Source organism: Acyrthosiphon pisum, chromosome A3, assembly GCF_005508785.2.
Source record: "Acyrthosiphon pisum isolate AL4f chromosome A3, pea_aphid_22Mar2018_4r6ur, whole genome shotgun sequence".
Taxonomy (NCBI): Eukaryota; Metazoa; Arthropoda; class Insecta; order Hemiptera; family Aphididae; genus Acyrthosiphon; species Acyrthosiphon pisum.
Genome location: NC_042496.1, coordinates 54773 through 78322, shown reverse-complemented (window position 1 = coordinate 78322; position 23550 = coordinate 54773). Strand labels below are relative to the sequence as shown.

General features: G+C 31.3%; 1 protein-coding gene across 3 annotated transcripts; it reads left to right on the top strand.

Annotated features, from left to right (window-relative positions):
* Nucleotides 1–3441: 3441 nt before the first annotated feature.
* LOC100166509 (myogenesis-regulating glycosidase) lies at nt 3442–23085 on the top strand. Of its 3 annotated transcripts, none has more exons than XM_008187871.3 (12): nt 3442–3627; nt 5932–6047; nt 17023–17170; nt 17267–17404; nt 18276–18589; nt 19399–19615; nt 19716–19986; nt 20276–20466; nt 20560–20728; nt 20831–21142; nt 21221–21414; nt 22306–23085. In XM_008187871.3, exons 1-12 carry the CDS (start codon nt 3511–3513, stop codon nt 22621–22623), a joined length of 2505 nt encoding a protein of 834 aa, XP_008186093.1. In that variant the 5' UTR covers nt 3442–3510; the 3' UTR covers nt 22624–23085. The 3 variants fall into 3 exon arrangements, with proteins under 3 accessions (XP_008186093.1, XP_001945713.2, XP_016662420.1); XM_001945678.5 differs by having other exon boundaries at nt 3444–3627; nt 21206–21414; nt 22306–23083; XM_016806931.2 differs by lacking the exons at nt 3442–3627; nt 5932–6047 and adding an exon at nt 10479–10582 and having other exon boundaries at nt 21206–21414; nt 22306–23084.
* The last annotated feature ends 465 nt before the right edge of the window (nt 23086–23550 follow it).

The following is a 23550-nucleotide window of genomic DNA, read 5'->3' as shown; positions in this document are numbered from 1 at the left end:
ACTTAATATTGATGATTGTAGTTTAATTATAAATTATAATGTGTTATCAATAAATGGTAAGTACTGAGTAGAGTTCAAAAGCGGCTCTCGAGGTTTTTTTATTTTGTGGATATTGAGATTGTCTAATGCCTAATTGTGCTTTAAGACTAGACAGTAGACACAAACCGCGGGAACATTGAACCAATAGCTTTCGTTATTTTTGTCAGCTCTTTGAAATAAAACTATGCGTTTATGCAACCGTAACTACTGTTTTTACCGTTTTTAGTTCCACTTTTATGGTACCTAGGTATATATTCATAATGCCGTGACCACCTGCCAATAAATATTAATCAACCGATGTACACTATATACGCAGCAGCGTGTAAGTATAAATTTAGTTAAGAGAGTATTCCGACAGAGTTCTGATTTCCGAGAGCGAAATTCAGAGCGTTGGAAATTTGGTCTGGTGATTAGCCGACCACGGCAATCCCTTCAGTGACAGATTTCCGCCCAGTGGCGGTGCGAGGCGAAAAAGATACGGTGCCAGGATAGGGTATATTATACTTTCAGTCGCCATACATGTATATACATATATAATGTAAAAACCTACCTGCATGTACATACCTGTGCCTATATATACATGTTGTAACATTTCATTAAAAACATGGACTTTTTCGATGATGGGGTTGAAACTGCTGCCGTGAACGTGGGTGAAAAGCGGCGGGTAGATACGTGGAGGAGGGCAGGTGGTCTCGTTTGAAAAACGTCAGACAAAAAGAGTTAGCTGAGTGACGAGAGAAATATATTCCGCCGCCACCGCGCATTTTGTGTACAATTTTATGTGACGTGGCGTAATCATTGTCGAAAGTATATATGGAATGGTGGGGAATTTCGGGGGATAGGGTGGTTTGAGCGGATGCTGCAAGACGTTCCGTAAAAGGGTTCATCGGAGTACCAAAGAGCGCAGACACGAGATAACGTCTATAAGATCCACGGAAAAGTTCTCAAAGTATAATCGTTTCCACTCTATATATAATATTATTATAACATGTATTATTATATGCGATAGTGAGTGTTTTACCTGCAGTATTATAGCCCTGTGCGCTAAAACGAAATCGCGAGGACCACCGAAGAATTTAGTCGACCACGTTACACGTTATTAACCTAACCTAACCTACTTACGAAAATTTTGATGTCGACAATATTGTGTGTGGATTTATATTTCCGGTATAAATCGTCATGGTTATGACAATAAGTGCAATAACGATAAGTCATTGTTGCGCTGGTACATTTTTCAATTATCATCTTTTTTTTTTTAGAACAATAGTACATACGTTATAACGTCATGTCTAATAGTTTCTAAACATACATCGTTCAATCGTTTCTGATCTAGTATAATGATAAAATAGAGAACTGAATTGGGTCATCGTCATATTATTATTATAATTATTTATACCAACGATTATTTTATAAACATGACGATTTTCTGAATACCGCTAATCAAAAGGGAAAACGTGTAATGATATAATGTAACTCATGACGAAACTATCATTTATCCATGTAGTATTCGGCTGGTTAGATAAAACGGAAGCATTATCCAAGTGGTTCTCCGATTAAAATATTATCTCTGCGTGTAAGATAATATTTCGGTCTGGGGTGTTTATTAATTTGTTCTATAGCCTCCACAGTTCATGGGACATCCTTTCAGTCATTTTTAATTTAATTCATAGACGTCGGGTTAATGCAGGCACGAGATCTATTGCCATATAAATACGAATACCGCGTATAAGACGTCTTACCTGAGAATATATTTGTTATTGACCGTAGCAAAGGTGCCGGATGCGAATTTCAAAGTATAGGTGATCTGACTAAATCCCCCCCCCCCCGATCTTCTCCGCGGAGAAATCCTCCTCGACGGTAAGCGAGGCATTTTAAATATTTAATTGAAATCAAATTCAGTGATGTCGTTGGTTCTAAATAATCGAGTTTGGCGCGTAAGTTATTTGTATGACTATATAAAACGATCTGTCCATAGTATATCCAATATCCATCTATAATATATAGCAGGTAATGCGTATCCGCTGTAGTTAGAAATGCATTAGACGGAACGCGCTCAACGAATAATCCTAGACGGGCACCTAAGTCATTCCGTTTGAGAATAGGTTATTCTTGTTTGGCGTTGAAGACTCGTGGAAAGAGGGTTTATACCAATAATATGAATATATAAGTATGTTGTACGCGTGTGTCCGGCGGCGGTTGATATCACGACGAAAATCCTCGCCGGGGACATTGCATTACAATTCGTACGTGCGGAATTTAAATACCAAACAAATCACGAAAACCTTTGCGTATAATAATAATACATATATACATTGAGCCATTTCGCTCGCATGACGTGTGTATAATAATATATAGACAATACTGAACAGGGACAATGTTTATTTATCTCATAGAAATAATTTTCCACGCCGTCAGAGAAATCCTGAAGAGCATAATAATATATCCAACGAGCCACGGATCCGCGATACGGAGGGGGAGGTTTTATTATTTCTTTTTTTCGGCAAATCGATTTGAAATTGCCAACCGCATGACTTGATATGGATTACAGCGACGGTTGACGTATATTGACGCATTGTTCAATACGGTTTTCTATTTATTTCCATTTAATATATTATTATTATTATTATTATTATTATTATTATTATATTTTGTACATTTAAATTATATATTAATAATTCATATTATGTACGTATATACATATAAGTACATATTATAATATGCATATCCAGTTAGGAAGACATTGTCATAATATTTTTATGATATTCTCAAGTAAAATTGAATAATCTGCTGTAAAGTTTATAATTTGAAATTTATATTTAAGACCCTAATGCTTAATTAATTACGAATTACCTACATATCCACTTTTACAAGGGAGGATTTTTGTTAAGTTTATTATATTTATGGAATGTCTTACATAAACATATTATAGTTGTGTAAACATCTTTAACTTAATTATATTATACATTTCCATGAATCACGTAATAAAAAAAATGATCACTCGTTTATAAGTCATTCACATTTAATTTATATTATATTTTTTTAAATAAAATGTCTACCTGAAACGGCTAAAAAAACTTGTGGAAAATCGAAACATTTTTCATACTCTAAAACTTGATGAAAGATACAAAATTTTAAATCGCTTACATTCATTGCTATGCTCAGAATCTAAAATATGGTTTGTGTGAAAATATGTATCAGTGAAACATTAGTGGTAGGGAGGGGATATTATTTCAAATTGTACCTCGAAATGCGCAACTTTTTGGTTTGATACGTCAATATTAGCCCATTGTTGGCTTGCACATAAATGTGTCGTATAATAAAGTCAATTTAACTACTCTCTGCTGTGAACGCGGCCTTACCAAGGTCGCATATGAGCTCAATTGATAGTAATTCATATTGTACGACGTCTTAGTGTAATCCACAATTTTATTTTCCTGAGACGAATAGTTCCACTCGTAATTCATCAACACTATGGATAGCGTGCCAACTCCTTTTTGTATCGGTTCCAGTGAATCTTCGGGAAATCTATCCGACAACAGTTGCTATTCGGAAAACTTCACCGGAGAACCAGCTGAGTATGATCCTCAGGTAATATCTCATCCGAAGTTACGCCTTGACTCCTCGATATCTAATTTCCGGTAGGTAATAAGCTAATAACTATATTTTCTTTGATCGGCCAACGAGATGGTTTATATTTTCAAAAGTTTTTACATTAATTTATGTAAACAATTTAAAATATTTATCTTACAGAAAATGTCAAACAAAAACTCGATTTATGCAATACATTATCTGAATATTCGAATATTATTATATAGTTATAGTATCCTAATGTGTTTATAATAAGTGCAGTCAAATTAGAATTTTGTATCGTTATCATTCCAAGTATATCATATCAGTTATATAATAATACTAGGATATTCATTTTATAGTTTAAACTCATATTATGGTAACTCAAAAACTCTTAACATATTTGAAGATATGTTTTTTTACATAATTTAAAGTCAATAATACCAAACTGATTTTTGTAAAAAAAACGTATTTATCTTTTTTTATCCTTAATTATTAAGTTTTTTTTTTTTTAAATAAAAAAAAAACATTTTTAATTCCATATTCCAAAGCAAAATATTTTTTAGGGTATTTCAATGTGACAATATTATACAAAAAGTATTTCAGAGTTTTGCATAGTTTTTCTGAGTTATATACCTATGTAATAGGTACCTACCGTTATAATTTATAAACGATGATTAAATAACATACCAAAACTTCCGAGCTTCTGATTTGTACATAATATAATATTTATCAATAGGTATAATACAACTATAGTAAATAACCTAATACGTGTCCATTATTTGTACACAATTTTAAGAGTGTTGCATTAAAACAAATACATTAATACACAACCGTTATTTGGTGCATTAAAAATATGATACATATATAATAGTTTTAACACTAAATCATTAATTATTGTTATGGTTTTTATATGTTACATACAACTATTATCAAGACGTTGTAACTTTCATTTTTATGAATCCGACAAATGAAGAAATCGTTATTGCGTGTCTAAAAAAAATGCATTTTTTATACGCTTTATTATAAAAGTGCTTAGGTTGATTGTACATTTGATAACGTCAAAACAGTATAAATATTGCCATTATTCTTATCGACAAATCGTTAACAGTAATGTGGTCGTCAATGATGGAAAATAAACTTTTCTAATGTTTGTTGTCTTAGATACCATATACGCAAACAGAAAACGAAAACGGTACAAATGAAATATTAATTTTTTTAAATACACTTTATTTTAAAGAAAAACAATTGACAACTGAGTCGCGTGTATGATATTATTGTTCAACATAAATCGTTATTATCTATGTGTATTTTATGCAATAAGGAAGTCAACTTATTGAGCCCCTCTGCGGGGCTATAATACTATAAGAGTACTCGCGTGAAAGCCCGGGAGTACCTACTTAATATATTATATCAATACAGACATTTCCCTCAAACTATAAAACAAATACAACCAATTGAATATTATAAATAAAATAATTATGCACATGGTTTGTACTTTATTATACAATGGCAATATAATAGTCCTAACTAAAGTATACATCACTAATCTTTGTAAATTATACAAATGCGATAATACATTACGCTATAATAATATATTATGTATTATGTGGAACGAAATAATTGTTATTTTTTTAATCTTTAAATAATTATTGTAATTATAATATTATATTGTGTTTTTCTCATATTAGTATTATTATTATATATACAGACAGAACACAAACAATTATTTTCTTAATTGTTTCCAGATCGTCAAATCTTGGTTTTCTTCTCGTTACATACACTACCTAATATGTAATAATATGTGCGTTATATTATACTTGAAATAAAATCAAACGAATAATATAATAGTTTATGATTGTAGATTCTTCATTTTAATTTTACCATTACTACGAATCCTGCACAAGTACCTACGACATATACAAATAACTACACATTTATTTATTTAATTCCACTAATTAAGTACACGTTAATTAACACACGTGCACTATGCGCACATTGCACATCGCCCATAATATTATATATATTATTATTGCCAGCTCGGAGCGCCGAACCCTCGTACAACCAACGAACCACCGGTTAATATAGTTTTATAGATTTCTATTACAGGTGCCTATAATGCATAGGTACCTATCGTATTCGTTTGTGGCCAAACTTGAATTAACGCGTTTCGAGGCATTAACGCATTCAAGTAACACCATAGCATTGTAAAGTGTTCATAATATAATTTAAAATGTGAAAAAAACTGTTAATTCAAAAAACATATTTTGCTGTGTACAATAAAAAACTATCTCACGCGTTTATGTGGTTTTTTTCTTTGTTCAGCTCACTCCGGAAAGGGTCAGACTTAACGGATATGACTCCAGTGAGACCTTCAGTGACATGTTGGAAGACGTGGCCGTCAATTACCGGACGCATCACAGTACTCAGCCAAGACCAGTGTAAGTGAGCTCGACATCGTTACGTGCAATATATTATTATAAATTATTACAGGACGACAATGGTCGACCAACGCGCAACGAGGATGATAATAATAAATAACAATAATATTATAATATTATATAACCAGGGGCGTATGGTGGTGGTGAAAGGGTGAAAGGGAGCTGAAGGCTCTACAGCTTCCACCACGAATTGTGAAAATCTTAAACCGGGAGACTATATTTTTATTTACATCAGTATTAAAAGGTTTTTTTTTATACATTTACAGTTCTTATAATATTATCATTTATCCGTCAATGACATATTTTTACCTAGACAAAATACGGGAAACTTTTCGTTCTACCCATACGACAAAGGTCTGCCTAATAATTATATCTATTTGGTACCTATTGAAAAATAAAACAATAATATTAAACTCGGTAACGGATGACTAGTATAATTAATAATTATGTATACTGTTTTTCAAACAAAAAATTGAATAAGTATAAGAATTTTTAGATGGAAAAATTGTTTTCTAAATTTTTTTTTATTGTATATTATTATTATTTTAGTAAACCCATAGATTGATTACTTTAATTTATCGAATATATAAAATAATTCAGAAAATATTTTCTAATTTATTAGCAGAACAATGTTTAATAAAATGTGTAAATATTTTACACATAGTTTATACAAAAAATACATTAAAATATGAAATTATTAAAGTAATAGGTAGATAAATATAATACAATAAAAAAATATAATTTCCTAAACCTATTTTCCAAATTTAGAACTCTAAATATGATAATGGATTAAAGAAACAAAGGAGTAAAAAAATATTACGTACTTATGAAGTGATACTGTCCTTACACTATTTTTTGTTTACATTTCAGCACCACCGAGTGTCATTATGGAAAACATATAGTGACATATGCATTTAGGTTATAGACTTTAAAGTTCATTAATGGTTATTATGGTGTAATTAGTTTCCCGGAAAACTTTTCCGTAACCATATGGATAATGAAAAAAAAATTTGTGCAAAAGAATTATTTTTAAAAATTGAAAATTGAAAATGATTTTTCACTTCCATTCACGATGCTCTTTGTGAACTTTTTATTTTAAACAGCCTAAACGAGTATACAAATAATTTTTTTTTTCAATATTTTGTACCTTGTGGTTTTACATATTGTCGGATTATTTTCGATTATCGTAAGTCCAAAATAGTAAATTTACAGCAGAGGAAAAAATGTTTTGACCATTTCCTCGGCCTAATTCCCTACTTTGCAAAGGTCGTATCTTCATAATTTATTACAATGATAATACAGATATAGGAATTTATCTAGGTCTTAAAAAAATAACATCAGAGGATGATGTAGATAATACAGTGTGAGCACTTCCTATCTTTAATTATGAAATGTATGAGTCTTTGTTTTATGGCATTTAATTTGGGCAATGTCCGCCAGGAGCTCTAAGAAGGCCGATTCTTTAAATAGTTTTTCTGTGTAGTGCTATACGCATTAAAGCTTTAGGATTGAATGTAATTTACTTCCCAAGCGAGATTTTGGAAATTTTATTTTAGAAATGTTAGTATTTTTATGCTAAACGTGTTGATGAAATCAGAATTTACCAACACGTTGAATAAAAAAATTATAATATTTTAAAAAATCGATTCAAAAAAATTTTAATTCTTTAATTAGATTAGTTGTATTCAGTTTTTGACCATAACTTACAAATTAAGTTAGACTAAATTTTTTTTAGCGATCAAATTAAGCGTGTAAACACATTTTGAACTTATTACAGTTTAAAGATCTGAAATTTCTTAGTAGGTACTTACACAAAAATATCAAAAATAGTACAAGGCCTTAATACCTATATATTGTAGTACCTACAAAGTCATACATTTTTATCACATTATAATATCATCATTAATAATGTATTAATAATATTTGTATTGTTAATAAACCATGTAAAACCAACAATTAAGTTTTAGGTACGCGTGGTCTATTAACAATAACATATAAAGTTAGTAGGATAGGTAAATTCTCATTCCACCAACACGTATAGCATAAAAATACTAACATTTCCAAAAAAAAATTCCAAAAAATAGCTTGAAAAGTAAACTTTATTCGTTCTTAAAGTTTTAACGCGTATACCGTTACAACACAGAATTATTTTTAAAAAATGCCCGCATTAAAAGCCATTCAAATTACAACTCACTTTTCGACGTCGAGTCAAGACTCACATTTCGAAACCGTATTATTTACATTGTGCACTGGAGATATGACGATTTCTAACTATCAATTTCACGGAGGATAAAATTATAAAATTGGAGTTATGACGCGTTTATCATACGATGCGTTTTTTTCTTCATTGTAATCACAAATAATCCCAAAATCGAAAAAATGGAGTAACAATAATATTGCGAATTGAGCCCTACGACATTATAATTTATGGTGATTACCAGCCTCCCCCAAAATTAAACTCAGGATACGCCCCGGTATTAACTATACAACGACGCCCAGTTTTCGGAGATGGGACTATGGGAGATCTTCCCAAGTTATGCGATAGTGGTTATACCTATCTAAAATCATAGGTAGGCAGTTATGATTACTTGGTGGTGTCACCAAAGATTCGTGTCCGCGATATTATTACAATGCGCGCATTGTGGTATGCCGTTATAATTATTACCTATATTGTTGGCGCACGCAATTCGCTCGTTTTCACCGTAAATAATATTCGTACATACATAATATAATATTTCATGATAATAACAACAGCGACAGTCCGAGGGTGCGTGCCACGCGATAAGAAGACCACGGATTTTAATTTTACGAAAATGCTCAGAGTTATTTAAATCGAAGTTAAACGACCACGACGGCCCGCGAGTGTTTTGTCGAGAACTCGTTGTGAGTTGTGACGTCGCAGTCCGCTGAAAAACGATGTTTGTTGTTTAAACATAGGTAAACAAGGATAGTCGTGCAATAACATTTTAATATTATATAATAACGTAATGCTAGGTAGGTACTGACATAATATTATTGGATTTGAATAGAGGGGAAAAAAAATTTATACGACGAACAATTTGTTCATATTTTATGAACAAGTAGAACACTATGTAGAATATATTATTATATTATAATATATTCTAAAAATGTGGCAACCAATTTTATTTATGTAATTGTTCAACTCCATGTACAGTTCGTTTACAAACTAAAATTGGACTTATTGATTCCAAAAACTTGTTATATGATTTAATATGAATAAAACAAATTATATATTATAATCATAAAAACAAGCACTGTTTAATATTTTCCATTATTATATATATTATATATATTATACAACAATAAATTACCAAATGGTTAAAAACACTGATAAAAATAAATATTAATTCTTACTTATATTATAGTTTCTAATTTTTATTTACATTCGGTTCGATTGATTGTATAATATAATGAAATGTTGGTAACTAAACTTCTTCAGCGTTTTAAATTAATTTTTTTTTAACAATTAATGAATTTAAAGTCGCCAGTCTGACTATATTCGCATTATATCATAAAGCGAATTTAGACGACACATAGGTATTGTTATTATTATTTTATGCATTTTTACAAGACGCCTTATTGACTTAATACCTATGTCAGTTATTTTTTTTAAAATTTAGAACCTAACTCCTATTTAAGCTTAAGCACATTAAACATATTTTTGAGATAAAAGTGCATAGCCATTAGCTGCATAGAATCAAATTATAATAGATACTATTAATCAACAATTTTTAAGTTTTAATATAGCTACCTTCTTGAGCAGTTTCATAAAAAATTAATAATGCAACATAATAAAAAGAAAACAGTGGAACTCGCTCTGCTATACAACCATATATAGGTAGGATGTAACAGCTAGGAAGACCTGACAGATTAATTAACTTTTGTTCTAATCAATATTTTTTTATTTTTATATAAAATGTTTAGTCATTTTCGCTACACATACAATATAAAAAATTATTTTTTATTTTTTAATTGGTACTGAAAAAAATGTTTTTAATATTTTGGAAAAATACAAAATAACGAATTTGTAAATCTAATTATAAGAACCATTCTGATGGTAAAACCATTACATGTTATAAAATGAACTACTTGACTTAGATAAAATGTATCTAAGTCAAGTAATTAATTTTTCAAAATATCAATTATTTTTTGAGTAAATTAATTTAAAACGTAATATTTTTTTTCAAAATATTACTTTTGGGAATTTCCTTAGTTAATAATTCTTAAATTATTTATTAACCACATCATTTTCACAATTTTTGTCATACGTTTAAATAGCGTCGCTTTTTTTTTGTCACATATTTTTGTTACATTTTTGTTTCCTACAAAACAGGTTGTAACAAAAATATATTATAACAAAAAAAAACATTCTGTATTATAGGTGCGTCCTCGTCATAGAGTACAGCAAATGTTGTAGTGTGTTCACTGTTCACTCATCACTGCAGTAATGCATGTTCAAAGGAATTTTACGATATGTCTTGTGTACGATTAACTGAGTGGAGACTGGATAGATGGTTTGTCAGCCTATGTAGATATTAAAAAAGATATTAAATCATATTTTATATATTCTTAGATATATTAGAAATATAGCAGATTACACTAATATTTAAAAAATATTATTATCTATAGTAATGTAACGACAAAAAGTGTCAATTCCCTACGAATAATATTTTTGAATTACTACAAAATGACTTAGAATCTTTATATTTTGTTTTAAAATAGAAATTTCGTCGAAATTTGAACATCAGATATCTATTATGTGTTATAGGTAGATATTTTTACAAGCTCTGCGAATCAATGACCAATTATCGTTTTATTATTGTACTCTTTGTAAAAATACTATTAATCATGTATTGTGTATCATAAGCTTGATATCCGACGGTTATAATTCAGTTTTTGTAACAGGCAAAAAACCTCTAAAACGAATAAATAATATATCACTCCTCATAAAAATGTAGTCATACGATATATTCCTTCGACTAATAAAATGTTGTTGAGATGGATTCCTTGAAAAACCCAATTTAAAAATTTAAAAAAAGTTTTAAACACTTATATATACTTGTTTTATTATTATCCTTGATACTGTTTACTATTTCTTCATAAGTTCGAAAAGCCGTAAATATTATCTTGCTGCTAGCCAGAATAAGGTAATTATCTGTAAATTAACATGTAGTGAATTCCTGGGAATGTTCATCAATGGCGAGGAATATCGTAAAATGCATGCAAAGTTGATTTGCGTAGTGAGTAGTGACTAGTGATTTTTTTTTATAAAGTTTCTACGACTCTTTCTATTTATGTAAGTTTACCGTGGAGTCAGACGAAACCGTATACACTGCAAACGGCATTCACAAACACACGAAAGCAGGCCTGCAAAGTTGACGCCGATGTTGACTGACATAAAGTTTCCGGAAATGGCAGAAGTTTATCTATCACTGCAGTTTGCGTTGCACTGAACTATAATAAATAAATTATGAATATACACGAAGTATAGATACTACGATACTCGGTTTACCTGAAAATCAATGATCATTGCTTAAAGAAACACAACATGTTTTAATGTGGAAACGTGCGTTGCATACATCTACACCAAAGCCCGAAGTAAAACTGTACGAGATAACACGCTAAACTCAAATCAAATTAAACTATGTTATACTATTTTCATTTTATTTAAAATGATGGGTGGATTCACAATTAAAATACAATACAGTAGGTAATTGCTATTTACATTTTGCGAAAATATACATAATATGAATATTTAATAATAATATACTATATTTATTTATTTATTTTTATTTTATTTTATTCCATATACAATATTCATATAAATACTGGACCCCACTGACGACACGCGTGTAGGGCCCAGAATATACCTAGGGTAAAAAAACTAATTTGTAATTAGGAAGTAACATAATCAATTAAAATAGGAGAAGGAGGTGTCTAGATTGGCCTGCCTCATACAGCCAGTAAGAGGTTCATTATTCTGGTAATATGTATTACATCTGTAGTATTATATTACATAATTGAATGTTTATTATATTATTATATGTATATTAAACATGCATAATTTGATTTACGCGTACACCACGATGACAACAAGCGCTTTCGAATCCGAGGATTGTCATTTGCGTTTTAATAAGTTTTCATTTCTATCACCGATTGTAAGACACTAAAAACACAAAACAATACTATTTTAGTGTACTATTGTCTATAATTTATTATTAACAACAACAATAACAATTATTATTTTCATCGTTAGTCGTTACACTATTAAGCTGTTCGGTGTTTGATTAGAAACACTTGCTTCGTTAAATCCGGCTATATTAATGGCCCTGGATTAAAACCGGGACACACAAATTTGAATAACTTTTCATTTTATTTGACATTGTATCTGTATGTTTTAATAAACATTATAAATATTGATTCTTGTGTTATATCATTAAGCTATACACAAAGGTGACCTCAAATTGCGTAATGGATTTTTCGTGTTTTTATTTTGTATTTTGTCTAACCAATAAAAAAATATAAAATTTTTAAAAATAGTAAACGTAGAAAATATAAAGTATCATTGGTTGGCCTAGTTTTTAACTTTATACGAGTGGTTGTGCTATTGCTACCATCAACTAAATATAAATCTGAATTAGGTATTTTTTTACATTTTATGACTCGTAAATGAACCGTATGCTATAATAACGCAGCTATTCATATTATAACCTATATATTATTAAAAATATATTCACTATAGTCGTCAACGTTTCTTTGATAACAGCACTCGATTTATTATACTTCTGATGATTTTAAATTGAACTACCTAGGTAATTAATATTATTTTATATTTCTGATAAATTTTGACCTTTTGATAATTTTTCTATCCATATACTTTTCGAATAAATACGATAAAATGTAAAAGGTTAATATTTAGGTGAACCACATAATGAAATATTCTTATGCGTTTTAAATACTTTTAATTCATAAATATTATGTTTTATTTTGTAGTAAAATTCCGTATTACATTAGAATAGTATGTCTTACTTTTATTTATACTCATTATGCATATAAAGCATATAAACAGAATATTATTATAGATTCGAAAAAACTTTTTATCTTCTTCAGTGTATTATTATTTTCACGATCAAACAATTTCATAATATTTTATTTGAACTGTCGAATAAGTTTCAGTAAATATGTTAAATTGTACGTGATTAAATATAGTGGAATGATGAATGTGCACAATGAGCATGCTTTAAATTTGACCACTTTAAATAACACTTGTTGAATGTTACCACGCCGGTTTTTCAAAATTTAGATTTATTAGACTTCATGAGTTAGACATCCATACGTTTGTTACATGAAGAAATGTTTATGTGTACTAAAACAAAACTGTAATTTGTATACATTTGGTTATTTTCTAAAAAGAGTTCGTTTTTATTGTTATCGAATTCTCGATATAAATATAAGTACACAGTCATATGATTGGGTTTTATGTTTTTGTAAAGTAAAACATATATTTATATTTACTTTTGTCAAACTAGTTTTTCATGACAATTTTACATTTTAACAGTGCATAATTTTATGCTTGAATCATTTTTTTGTTATTTGTAAGCTGCTACATTTTTTATAAAGTATTCTGCTTTATAAAAATAATAATTGTCACAATATCAGTAACAAAGGATACCATTCAAAGTGTTAATTTAGTTCAATAGTGTTCAATTATTGGCTTTAATTCAAATAGCAAGGTATATTATATATTTATTATATTATCCCATAGAACTTGGAATTACACAAAGGACGAGATTTAGATTTTTTTACAGATTTAATATAAAAAAAAAAACACATATCATTGTGAAATCAATACATTCATCGCTCCGCTCAGAATCTAATATGTATAAATGGACACGGAGTATACTGGGCTTTTGTGGACCTTAAATTAACAGTTGTTTTTTATAGACATTCCTTTATGTTTAACGTATCAAAAATAAAAAAAAAACATTATTTTGTGTACCCGAGCCCAGATAAGAATCTTATTTTAAATTCATAACAATAATAGATATGATACATCTAGAGAGATGAGTTACCAACAACATCAGGTGACTTTGTGACCTACAATATAGGTCCTACATCATTGCATTATAATTTTTATATAAAAAAGATTTGTAACACGGTGCATCGTATAGGCAATATAGATACTTATATTAAGGCATTTATTAGTTCATTTTTATAAAGGTATTTAATTAATTAATATTATAATATTAATAATATTTATTATTTATTAAGTATAATATTGTATAAAGTTTATTTTTAAGTATATTGACGAAATAATTATGATTCAAGTGACAAAATATGTTGAAAGTATAAATTAAAATATAAATAGAATATACTATTTAATTATTTACTATATTATGATATAATATTATCTAAACTTATACAAAACCCTACTAACCCTAACAGTGGTCTAAAATGATTAAAAAACAATCTTTTGTGAATTTTCTATATAAAATAAAAACTGATATACTATTTATAATTGTATATAATATAATATTATGTATCTTTATACAGTACATGAAAAATAAATTAATTTTCAGTATTTCTTGTGGTTTATAGTCGTAACAAATTAATATTTAGTAAAAATTATATTCGTACCAAAAATGCACTTGTTTGAAACCAGTTACATGCGTTAATTTACTAATAATATTTTTGTATAATAATATATTTCTTATTGTGTTACAATAAGTAACAACTAATACAGTTAATACAGTTATAATCAAATTACTTCGCCATCGGGATACAAATTGAAATATCATAAAGATATTTTCATTGTTGTTTTCCTTTTTAAAATAAGTATTTAACCCTATACTGACCGTCAATACAATATATTGCAATCGTGCAAGTATACATTTCCCCTTTTGTTACCTAATTAGTCTCACAAAATATTGTTCTTGCTGTAAAGTTAATAAAAAAAACCAAACAACAATGGTTTCAATTGAAGAAAAGTCATTTCAATAATTATAGTAAGCCGTTTCAATTGATTCAATATTCAATCACGCATAATTTGTAGAAATAATTCAGAAAATGAAGTTATAATGTTTTGGTATAAAAAAGGGTCTATAAAGAAGTAATAATATACATATATATTTATATCAATAAAAAAATACAGAGAAGTTCGTGTATTTAGTATATACATTATACATAGTTACTTTATGTTTGTTTCACCTTTGGAGCACGGTCGGAAATAGTATACGATCGACTGCAGTTTGAGTTAAGGACTCATTTACGTGACATTTAAATTTACCGATTGATCGTGTAAATATTAAAAACTCGTTTTAGCTTTTTAGTCTTTCATATAGATTTTAGAGAATTTTGAAAATCATCAAACGGACCAGTCCACATTATTATACTGTTAAACTCGTTAATTAATTAAGCGTTTCTCCGCCGTCACATTAAATTTATTAGAATAATTACTAACATCACGTGTTAATTTAAAATTTTCACTGACGACACCATGCGGCATGCGCGTATGTTGGTAAATCGTTATAAGTATTAAAGTATGTACATAATATAATATGCGTACCTACATTAAAATAAAGTGTCATGTTGCGTCGCCGATATCTCGAGAGACGGAAACGAACAGATGATTCGGGTACACGTTGAGCATTTTATTTTGATAGTAAAGGCGCAGGCAGACAGTGTCGTGTGTCGTGGAGTATGGGTTAGATACGCGTATGTCTCGTTGTGAAAATGAAGGATAGTAAATAAAGAAGAAAATCACAAATCGTTGACTTGTATAATATAATAATATACTTGAAAAAAACGTCGGCGTTTAAAGGACAATAGAACTACAGCACAACGTATAGGGACCCGAAGCTTTGGGTATGCGAATAAAGGTAGTTTTGTTTCGTTTTTAAAATGTAATCGAAACGTTTCCTGTACCCTAGAGCGGTCAAACCTATTTTGATAACAATCACACACATAAATAAACATAATATTCATATATATTCAAATTGATAGAAGACATTTTCTGGTCCTTTTTTGTACGTTATTATTTTTAATATTTTTACCATTTTTATCTAGTGATTTAAATACAGATACCATGTCGAATGAAAATAAACCGTAAAAACTGATGTCATGTCGAAACCAACAACCCACTAGACGAAAGGCAATAGGTATTTTTTTACACACTCAAACATCAGTGCATGTCTTGTTAAAGGGACGTTTTTTATGCATAAATTTCAATTTTTTTTATCCAAGTTTTTGCTGAATAATATTTATTATTTACACTTTATTTATTAGATTTAATGGCTATACAATACTGTACTATTCATTTAATTATAATACAATAACTAAAAGTACTATTTTATGAATTATTTAAATCATTAGTAAATGTTTTAATAATTCAATTAATTAGATATATTGTATATAATATGATATTTTCATTCAGAAAATTATGGTTTTTTTGAAGCTTACAGTTATAAATTATAATATACACCCATATCGTATTTATCTGAAAATTATATTTTAATTTTATGCTTGAGAATACAATAATAATGTAAGCATGGTATTTGTAAACAATTTAAACGGAAATCCTGAACAAATCGAATAAATTACTTCAATGAAAAACTAGAAAATAATTATCGTATTTTTAGCTTTAAATTAATTATAAATCAAACTTAATTTCATAAACAATTGTAAAAATCTTCACAAAAAAAAACGCGCAGTGGCAATTAATTCTTGCAATTTTTGAAAGGTAATAAATATTAGTTTTCATTTAACTTTGGCTTCACAATTAGACTATATACATCTTTTACCCGAATTCATTGTTTGTGCTGACCCGTAAAACAACTTTATTTCATTAGTCATTACTACAATTTGAGAGTTTTTATGTCAGTTATAACAATACTAAACATATTTAAATATGTATATATATATATAATTTAGTGAGAAACATTTTTAATGAATTTAGATCACCGATGATTCACGTGACTAGGAGATCCTCGACAGCATCGCAATCGGACTCAGACAAGTACGGGACTTTGGATGACACAGATATGTCAGTGAATTCACTTACAAGTGTAAACTCAATATCGAGTTTGCTGAGAGAAAAACTTTTGGTGAGTTTTAACAATATTTTTGTTATATATTTTAATTTAATTTTATGGAATACATTAATATATATTTAAAAATAATAAACATAAATTGTATCACAGATGAATATACAAAAAATGTCAAAAAACAAAGAAGTGCAAGCCGACTACAAGTTGCGGGCATTTATTATATTTTTGTTCATCGTGATAGTCTGCGTGCTGAAACTTGCTCATGTCTATTACGACCGTCACGTGCTGCAGGTGAGCAAAGTATCATCGTAGATACTATCAAAGTCTTCGTATTGAGTAATAGTTTCAAAATTAAAGTATACTGTAACGATGGAAACGCGTATTTAAAGGAGAGCGTTAACTATATATGTATACAGTTCAAAAATAATGGTTTTTAAAATTTTTCTCTATAAATAATTTTCTAATTTACTTAATGAGTATAATTTCAACTAGTTTAAATTACCTTTAATTTAATTAAGTAACACCATAGATATTTATTCTGTTAATTAAAAAAAACCATGAGAGATATTGTTGGATAAATACTAAAGTAAAAATTGTGTTTATAGATGTCTATATCTGTGGTTAAGATTAAAAAATAATGATTTTATACTTTTTTTATGTACACCGGACGATAATATTCACGATAATACAAATAAATAAATCATTTATTAAACACTAACATTCAATTGCCTAACCTCTACAACAACATGCGTACTATGTAGAATAAATGGACAATTAAAAGCTTTAAGAAAGTTGATCACTATAATATATAGGCACGCGTTACCTAATAGTGTTAATTTAATTGATATTTTTTCTATCGAATGAAATTTTAATATATTTTTCTAACATCATCTTAAAACTTGTATACTGTATAGTCTCAATATATAATATATGTAATTTGTTAGTTAAACGTCATTAGCATTGACTCATCTTAACTTATCTTATCTTTAACTACCTAAATCAAGTTCATTGTTTTCATAAACTCGCCCACCCTCGAACGGCGACTTACTAAACATACGATTTACGAAGTGTGCGCGGTCGCATGTACAATAATATTATTTCGTGTCGCGCGTATATAATAATACATTATAATAGTCACGTGTTGTTTGTGTGTTGTGCGCAGAAAGCATATTTCAAGTACACGAGGTTCAACAAGGACGACCGTTTCTTGCGATTATTCGGTGTCGACGGGCACGAGATAGCGTTCGGTTACCTCGGCGTGGACCTGGCGGAGAGAGAGAAGGCTTTCGATTGCCTGGCGGAGCACCGTACGCCTCCAAACGCGCAGTGTTTCGAATGGATGCAAAAGGCCAGATTGTATCTGTCCCACGAGGAAAGACCGGAGGGCCTGAACTGCTACACGGTGGAATGGTTCAGCCTGACGGATAAATACAACCCCATAGACTGTTACGAGGACGGTGAACAATACGGCCATTGGTTAGTCGAATAACGTAATAATATTATTATCATATCGTAATGTGGCGACCGGTTATCGGAAAATAGTATACAAAGCAACGCACGCGAGCGTCGGTTTAATAATAATAATAATGACTCTAGGTACCTGGCCAATAATATATAATGGCGCCATGGCGCTGCAGCGGAATTCCACACCGTGTGTTAATATATTATTATGTACGCCACCGCGGCAATCGATACCGCGCCGAACGCGCGAACCCTCGCTACAATGTTGTGGACTCTCAACCCCCGGGAAGACATAAATTTTATTTCACGCCGAAGTCTCAAAGTGCATTTCCGAAAATCCGTTTATGCATATTGCATAGTTGTATATACTCGACGATATATGCCCACCGCCCGTAAACCTTTTATGGCCAACCGACCCCCTCCCCAACCACCACACGCACGTTAACATCAGTTCACTAACCACGTTTTGTGATGAAATTTGTAAAATGTTATTATACGAAAAGCGACGATCGACGAGAATGCGTACAGTTAATAGCTATTGCGTTGAGTGTTACCAGAACACATCAAATAACTTACTATCGTATTACATTATATACAGTATACGCTGTACACTGTATACAAACGGTTGGTCGTGAAAATGTGCGGAAACGTACGTCAATCAAAATAATAGTCATAACTCATAATATTATAATGCGGCGTTTATAAAATAAACTTAATACAAATATTTTTACGACAAGACAAAATGTTACTGCATGATATATATTGAGATAAAAATATTTTGATATCAACCTTGTGATTGGAAACGTGTTGGACGTATTATGCAGGTACGGGGGCGGGAGAACGTTGGGCATGGCATGGCCGGTCCAGTTGGGGAGGGTGGAAATGTCGCCTTTCATAACCGGACACGTCGGCAGGCATCGATGGGGCAGCGTGCTCGGCCGGTACTTTATCAACTCCAAAGGAGTGGCGATCACGGTGCACTCAAACACGCCACTACACGTGTCCATAAACGCCGGCCGCGACAACAGGCTGTGCATAAAGGTTCGTGTCGCCGGGGAAAAGGCGCGTGTGGTACAGCGGGTGGTTTTCGTGTTTTATTTTTTGAAATAATAATATTTGTGAATAATCATCGTCCGTTCAGGCGAGCCACGACGACTTCGCCTACCGCCGGACGGCTGACCTGCCCGTCCTGAACTACACTATATGCTCGGCGCGAAACATGAAGACACTGCACACAGCCCTCTCCGAGAAAATGTTGTGGGACGGGCTAAAGGCATCGGACACCGAGATCATAAACTCGCTGCTCACGGAGCCCGTCTGGCAACTGGCGCCGCCCAGGAAAGAACTGCTCAACGAGTCCACGATGGTCAACTACACCGAGGACATCATCACGCTGGGTTTCATAAAACAAGGTAAAGTCATTGCCCGTTAGTGGTAATTCATTAAGAACCGGAATCGTGTGAGTATTATATCATTAAATTCAAGTTTAATACAATGCTTTCTGCAGTGACCCACTTATCACATGCTGCATAGCAGAGCGACATCGACTTACCTGTTTTTTATAACGAAATTTGATAATAATACCTAAAACACAAATAAAAATTTCCTTGATTATTTGCATCATATTATTCAACAAGTATTTTTTTAGTTCATAAATTTTCGGTTATTAGATATCATTCATTCAACCGTTGTAATTTGTAGGACACGTGTTGCTGAATGAATTTTGGCAAGCGGAAATGGGTGATTTTTCGCTGGACCAAAAAAGATTTCCGACCATGAAAGAGACAATCAACATAATCCACAGGAGAGGTTTCCGCATTGTAGTCACCATACAACCGTTCATCAGCACTGAGTCGAGAAATTTTGCAAAAGCCGTCAAAGAGGGTATTCTCGTGAGCACCAAGAGTGAAATAACTTGTGGCTATAATATTTAGATATGAATAGTAATATTTTAACCATCGTGATATTGACCCGTTTTTATCCAGGTCAGACAAATTGGAAACGAACGAGATGTGCCGGCCCTGACCAGATACAAAACTGTACAAAGTGCTGGAATGTTGGACATAACCAACAAAAACTGCGGACCATGGTTACAGCAGCAATTGAAAGACCTCGTAGAAAGATATCAATTTGACGCTTTCTACTTGGACATGGGTAAGTACTAAGTAGACACGTGGAACCTACATTTTGAAATATCTAATAACGCACCACGTGTGAATGTTTTTTCTCATTTTTTTCTTTACTTTTTAAACTCAGGATCCGCTTACGACTTACCTCGACACTATCTGTTTGCCGAGAACTTAACGAATCCGGACTACTACAAATCGCTCTTCACGCAGACCGTTTCGGACAGCGTAAACGTGTTTGGCGTCTCTTCAGCCATCAGTCGGCCACCGGCTCCAATTTTCGTGTCGTTACTGTCACTGGCCTCTACTTGGGACTCTCTTCAGGTGATCATACCGACCATGCTCACATACGGAATAGTCGGATATCCGTTCCTGTTGCCTGGGCCTGTAGGTGGAGACTTTCAAGTCGGTAACGTTTCGTTGCACGCACTGCTTCCGCCAGGTAACGAGCCCTCTACATCCTCCGTGTAATATCACGCGCGCATTTCATTTTCATTTTATTCAGACAATCCGTCGATAGAACTCTTGGAGACCCAATCGATGAAGGAATGCAAGCAACGTGGACAAAACTATAACGAGAGTCGAGAACTGGTAATGAGATGGATGCAGTTGGCTACGTTCTTGCCGGTAATTAGGTATGCGAGGCTGCCCAGCGATTGTGACCCGCAAGTACTCCAGTTGACGAAAAACTTGACGTCTCTTCGACAGCAAACAGTAAGTTATTTTTATTGTCGATGATTTCTATTTCAAACTTCGTGTCGTAAGATATAACTAACTGCTACGGAAAATGTATTTTTTGAAATCTGGCCAAGATCCATTTTGTTCGGTAGTTAAATCATTTATAGCTGTTTTTTACGGTCATTTTAACTCCCCACCGAGCATTTTGTTTCTAGAGTTTTTATCATAATACTGGTGCAAAACATTAAATTCGATTATTTGCGCACGATGTATACACGCTACGTCTTAGTGGAAGCTTAAGAGAAGAGTGAATATGATAAAAGTGGCAAATTCAAAACGAACGTAGTGAAAAGTTTCACGCCGGGAGTCACGTCTTAGTTATAAAAGTCTTGCCACTTCGGTTGATAACGGCCAATAATCTACAATTTCACCGGAGTCTCATGACTGCAATTTGAACACACACTGCTAATGGATACAACCAGAAGCGTATTATACACGTACGCACTTGCAAAAGTTTTTGATCACTGCGCGCCCGTAATCCTATCAACCATAACGTTGTTGTCGATATCGTTATAACGTTATTATGGTCTTATGCCGTACATTTTATTCAATTACGTACACAAACTTCAGGAATAAATATTAGTATATTTACTGTGACGACGATGATAATTCAATTGTAGGGGCGTCGTAAAATATCAGTGTGTATATTGTTATAACATATTGAAATAGGTACTCGTGTCGTGCGATCACACATTATGTAGGTATGAAGATAGCTACAGTATATCATGTTTTTATTATGTTTCCGAACGACCATTTCCCCTCCCCCCTTCCATTACAGACGATTATGGTTTAGCTTAAATCGATGAGACTTATCATCGCGCGGCTAACCATAAAATATCATATTATGTGCATTCGATTTGTGCGCAGATTAATCCATTGCTGAAGCGGTACGTTCAGGAAGCTCTGGAAACCGCAGTGCCGCTGATAAGGCCGCTGTGGATGTTGGACCCCTCGGACACGACGTGCTACATCGTGAAAGACGAGTTCTCCATAGGCGAAGAAGTCATCGTGGCGCCCATTCTGCGACCAGGAGCCACAGAGCGCGAGGTGTACCTGCCGGCTGGTGTTTGGAAGGATGGAATCGAGGGCAGCTTGAGAAAGGGGTCCAGGTGGATACACAACTACAAGATACCGTTGGACAAAATCGCGTATTTCGTCAAAATGCCGAACAACACTAGGTTTTGATCAATATTATATACTATATACGTATAGGATGATTCACCATGGTATTCACATCCATTTTTCCCTAATAGTTGTGAGTTTATTCAAATTCTGATTTTATGAATATTTAGACGGGCATCATAATATTGTGTGTGACAAAAATTGTCGGCATCGCGTTTTTTAGTTACTATACATAGTGCGATGTTTTGTTTTCTAGTTTATAGTATAATACAATTTTAATATTATTAACTTTGACAATAATTTTGATTACTGAATTACTACCTATGAACTTTTTTAAATTATACTATACCCTTTAAGACATTATCGACTTATCGTATATTATTATAGTGTACTCTAAATCCTAATCTATCATTAATTAACGTGTAGTAGGTACCTCTGGTTAGGTTAAGTCACATTTATACAATATAATGGCCTTAAATTATTAATTATAAAGAACAAATGTTGAATATGATCCAAAAATAATTAATGATAAATTAAATACAATATAAATAATTATTACAAAATTCTTCGTAATGAAAATAGTCTAGATTTTGTGGTCACTAAGTGAAAAGTGATTCTGCTATTAACATCACAATATATTCGATACAACATGCGACCTAATAACCTATCAGATAAATCTATCTAGATAGTAGATATTGAATACTTATAAATTATAATATGTAATTCATGTAGATATCTATATAGGTATTGTTTAAGTTTATCTATATGTTTAACATAGAGAAAAAAATCGTGTACAGTATACATGCATTTGATCCAAAAAACGAAAAAAAAATTTAATACTCATGATTGATTTTATATTATTATTAAAAATAATAAAAATCTATTCTGAGAAGAGGGTTTTATATTTATATATACATGTATGTACTTACTACTTACTTTTATAAATATAAGTAATTCGAAGAATAAAAGTAAATAACACGTCAGTTTAGA